Source organism: Oryzias melastigma, linkage group LG17, assembly GCF_002922805.2.
Source record: "Oryzias melastigma strain HK-1 linkage group LG17, ASM292280v2, whole genome shotgun sequence".
Taxonomy (NCBI): Eukaryota; Metazoa; Chordata; class Actinopteri; order Beloniformes; family Adrianichthyidae; genus Oryzias; species Oryzias melastigma.
This window is the reverse complement of record NC_050528.1, coordinates 6,609,498-6,614,484: the sequence shown is the minus strand read 5'-3', so window position 1 is coordinate 6,614,484 and position 4,987 is coordinate 6,609,498. Positions and strand designations below refer to the sequence as shown.

Sequence of the window (4,987 nt, the reverse complement as noted above, 5' to 3'; positions counted from 1 at the left end):
GCTAAAATGAATACATTTGTCTCCTTCTAGGTTTTAATCAGTAAAAAATGAGCCCAAATGGCTCTTTTACTGTTAAAGGTTGCAGACTCTTGGTCTATGTCATTTTTAGAAGAATCGGCAAAAGTAATATTTTTGATTTCCTTGGCAACCAAGTTTTTTTGTTAAAGGCCGACTCCACTCTCAACCATGAAAAATACAAGAAAAGGGGCGGGGCTAGGCGATACGAGGTTTGGTCTTGGTTAGTGATTGACAGTGAGGTTAGCTTGAGGTTACGCTGCATTTTGAATAATGGAGAGTAATACAGAAAAAAGTGATTCCAGAACTTTCTAAGCATGTGTGTGAATTTTCATGAAGTTTTCTTCATTATCTACAAAATTCATTTTCATCAGATTCTGGGTGTGTACAAATTTAGTTGAGTTTTTAAGTGTGTGCCGGGGGTGAAATCTTCACTCAAAGGTGCAGTATGAAAGAAGAATTTCAAAAACAATGTGGTTCTTGCCGTGCAGGATTACTGCGGGACATAATTAACCTGGATTACAATAGAAGCACAAAATATCATCACTTTTGGTATTACAAGCCTTTTTGTTATTTTTTAACTTTGCTTTATAACCGTGGTTCTGTTAATTGACTATATGGTTCAGAATGTTTAAATCAAACCTGCTACATCTGTTAATGCCACCGAGCAAAGCTGAAAAATCAAACACTGCGTTCTTCATGCATAGAAATTAGGCTGATGGAAAAAAGTGCCAGATGCTGTTTTGCTCATTTATTATTTATGTCTCCATATATGGACGGCTGTCTACATAAAACATAGAGAAGTACGGTTACTTTTAAAAGCAATAAAGATGATTGTTGCTTTTTCCGTAGCTTTTTATGCGTTTGTTTCATTGAAAACTGAAGCTTGTGTAATTACATACATGAGAATTCTGACTCCTGGTTGATCTGCTGCATGAAAGGGAGCGTTTGTGGTTATTGCTGAGGCAAGGATAGTGTGTTAACCTACATTTGCAAGGGTGCTTTGCTTTTTTGTTTTTGTAAAATCGCTAAAATAAAAAGGTCTCATTCTTTTTTTGATATCTGGGTATGCATTTATTATAATTTAAAAAGCCAATTTTAGGATATGTTGTAGTTTATTTAAGAAATCTACTGAGGAAATCAGTAAAAAAAAAAAATTGTGGAGCTTGAATTTTCTCTGGGAGAAAGAAGGTCACCAAATAGTTACACATTATATTAGGAGTGTGCCAAAATATCGATATTGCGATATATCGCGATATTTAGTCCTGCGATTGATTCTCACCAAGTGTCGATCTTTTATTTTTGTTTGAAGATGCTGTGATGCGTATATTCGTCATCCTTTGGTGAGACGTTCCTTTGGAGGTTGATGGGTATGGAGGGATTTTTATGCCACTATATTACAAGAAAAAGTCAGTTTTGAGATCAAAATTTTCAAAGTAGCAAGTAAAATGTAAAGTGTTAAAAAATAAAACTTCATGATTTGCAAATAAAAATATTTTATGTTAAATTTAAAAAACTTGTTTTCAAAAAATAATAGCGGGATGCGACACAACTCATCTGAAAACATTTGTGCTGCAAACGCAAAAATATTTTTTTAAAGGAAAAAAAAAAGTTTGCAAACACAAAAATATTTTTTAAGGGAAAAAAAAAGTTTGCAAATGCTAAAATATTTTTTGAAAGCAAAAAGAAGTTTGTAAATGTAAAAATGCTTTTTATAGCAAATAAAAAGTTACAAAAGCAGAAATACTTTTTGAAATAAAAGTTTGCAAATGCAAAAATACTTTTTGTGGCAAAAAAAAATGTTTACAAACGTAGAAATATTTTAAGGGGAAAAAAAAGTTTTAAAATGCAAAAATACTTTCTGTAGCAAATAAATACGTTTACAAAAGCAGAAATACTTTTTGAAAGAAAAAAAGTTTGCAAACGCAAAAATAATTTTTGACGGCACAAAAAAGTTTACAAAAGCAGAAATATTTTTTTAAAAGCATTTTCGAAAGCAAATATTAAATATTTTAATTTGCAAATTGTGAAGTTTTATTCCTAACATTTTACATTTTGTGTGCAATTTAGAAAATTTTGATCTCAAACTGTGACTTTTCTTCACAATATGATGGCACAAAAGTCACTCCATAGATGGGGGCGTGTTGCCAGACTGGCTTTCATGAGCACCAAAGTGTCTGGCAGCTATTTGAATTATTTAATTCTTCTTTGGATTTTTACAACAATTTTGCACTAATTAGTGGCACTGCTGTTCATGTTTACTATTGTTAACACAGAATTTTACAGATAATTCCAATTAAATTTGTGTCCATACTTACCAAAGTCATAGTATTACTGATTTGCACACAAGTGTCTATTATTTGTTGCACAAAATAAGATACAAGTTGTTTATTATGATTGTGTTCAAGCTAAAAAATAAATGGGAATATATTTTAACAAAAAATATGTTCTTCTATATAGTGTGAGTTATTAGGGATTTTTTTTTTTTTTAACAATTATTGCAGTATCTTGATATCATCGATACTGTGAGCCGTGTATCATATCGTCTGATGAGGTATCCAGTGATTTCCAGCATTATATAATATTTCATGTTGTTTCTTTAGGAATTTTGTGAATTTTAAATATTTCTTGCCTCAAGATTTTAAAACCATGTTTTTCTTTATTTTCACAGGACATAACGGACCTTAGAAAAGTCATGACGGAAGTTAACAAGACGGAGGAGAAGCACCACACTTGGACTGATGAGCAGATCCACATCCTCCTCTCCACCGTGGCAGAACTTCACCAGAGAGTGGCTTTTCTGGAGAACGGCTCCAAACATGGAGTGAGTCACCTCAAAAATGATCGTTTTCTGAGACGTCTGTGAAGTTTAAGTGATGATAGAGATGAAGATGACTGATAAAAAGCACCTGAACCCAGTTGTGTGAAAGTGTAATGCAACCTTCAACACTTACAATCCAGACGGAGCCTCAAACTCTCCTCTAAAAAAAATAAAAATAAGACACTAATTTATTGTTATGCTACTGCAACTATTATCATAAACATACATTTTTGGTATAACTTAAGCATAAATATAAAGAAAAAAAAAAAAGAATGAAATAGTTTATAATTTTGGTCGGAGATTATGACGTCCTTTCAAAATAAAAGACTTCCTGTACCATATTTGATGATCTTAATGTCGCTTTTGACATTTTATTTTACCATAATTGGTTTATCTCTGCCAAAAATGTACAGATCAAATTTACAAATTATGTTCCTTAAGTATAAATTCTGGCCGTACACTTATCTCCAACTGATTTTTGCTACTTTGATAAAGCTTCATCGCTATTCTAATTTAAAATAGAAAATCTTTTTTTTTATTATTTTAACCAAAGAGCCACATGTTGTAGACCCCTGGTGTAATGGAAATCTCTGCAAAAGTCAAACGTTTCAGTGCCTCGACCATAAGGTGCTTCCATAAAGACCTTTTTCTATTAGAACAGATGCACTTGATCAAAATGTAGCAGCAAGAAAGTTTTGTTTACATCTCTGTGTTACATCTCGTATTACAACTTAAAATGTAAAAAAAATAAGAAAAACGTTTCAAATTTAACCTTGTGGATTCTCCAGCTTCATTTATTTTTTACAACAATTATAATCCTATTTTAAGGCTGTTAAACTCCTCACTACACACTTTATACACTTTTCTCAGACATTTTGAAACTTTTCCTTCTTGTTTTCACTCTAAGTTCAAACTTTTATTGAAAAATAAGTCCTGTAGTATAGAATAAAACCAAATATCTGATTGCGATTCAAGATTTATGTAAATTTAGCAACTGAATGCATTCTGTACAGGAGACACGGCACGAGTGAGATTGATTGAAAATATTCGGCAGCCAATCAGAACGCAGAACACAATGTGTTGTTAAAAAAGCATTCAAAGATGGACCACTCACTGTACACAATGTCATCAGTTTTAATTTGATTATCCAAGATTATCACGTTTCCTTGATTGTTACAATATCTGCACAATTTTTTTTTTTTTTTTAGATTTTCTGCTTAAATCTGATGGTTTGCTCATTGGTCGATTTTACTTTGTCAAAGTTTGATACTTTCTCTTGTTTCCCAGAACATTTTTTCTTTGACAAATGTCAAACACGTAAAAAAATGTTACAAATGTAGTTGTAAGTCCATTAAAATATTTATTTTTATGTTTTTTTATGATTATGTTTTTTCAGGAGCAGAATAATGGAACAGAAGCTTCACCAGAATTTAGAAAACCTCCAGAGACTCTTACAACTGAAGCATCTCCTGGTAAAATCACAAATACAGTTAAAGAAATCTGTTACTTACTACGATATTTTCACTGATTCTATGTTGATTATATATATTTTTAATTGTGATTTGATAGAGATCACTTCACCACAGCCCAAGACGAGCAGACGCCCTCGCTTTTTAACTTCCAACCGACATAAGAGGAACGTCGGCATCAAATGTTCAAGGAGGGTTTTCCTGGAAGGTGTCAGTTCTCTGAAAGGTAAGACTGTCATCTAGTACCCTATAGACCAGGGGTCTCCAAACTTATTCTGGTGAGGCCCTCATAACTGTTTTCTTCTCTGATCTGGGGTCAGTTTGTAGGTTAACAGAGAAAGTGTAACAATCACAGCATTAGTGTAAAGATTTAAGGTTTTCCAGAAAGCCACGCGTAGCTCAATCTTAAATAATTCATTTCGGTCATCTTTATAGAAAAAAAAAATAATACTAAAACATTTAAATAAAAACTACATATATAGCATTAGCTGCGATAATGCTAGTGTGAATGCTGTAAACTGAATGTGGTTGGTAAAGATGGTGAAACTGCTGTAAACTAAATGTGGTTACTAAAAATGCTGAAACTAATAACTAAAAATGCTGAAGCCAGTAGCTGAAAATGCTGAAGTTGATAGCTAGCTAAAATATTAGTGAAATGCCAAATTAGCAAAAAAAAAAAAAA

At 32.2% G+C, this 4,987-nt stretch overlaps 1 protein-coding gene and 1 long non-coding RNA gene across 2 annotated transcripts in view; one reads left to right on the top strand and one right to left on the bottom strand.

The window, feature by feature from the left end:
* LOC118599879 overlaps nucleotides 1-4,987 on the bottom strand; it is a 33,491-nt gene that overhangs the window by 22,102 nt on the left and 6,402 nt on the right. The window lies entirely within an intron of this gene.
* efcab14 (EF-hand calcium binding domain 14) overlaps nucleotides 1-4,987 on the top strand; it is a 13,308-nt gene that overhangs the window by 5,809 nt on the left and 2,512 nt on the right. The window contains exons 6-8 of the mRNA XM_024273538.2: nucleotides 2,687-2,839; nucleotides 4,233-4,308; nucleotides 4,406-4,531. Coding sequence (XP_024129306.1) covers nucleotides 2,687-2,839; nucleotides 4,233-4,308; nucleotides 4,406-4,531 — 355 coding nt within the window. The remainder of the gene's footprint in view (nucleotides 1-2,686; nucleotides 2,840-4,232; nucleotides 4,309-4,405; nucleotides 4,532-4,987) is intronic.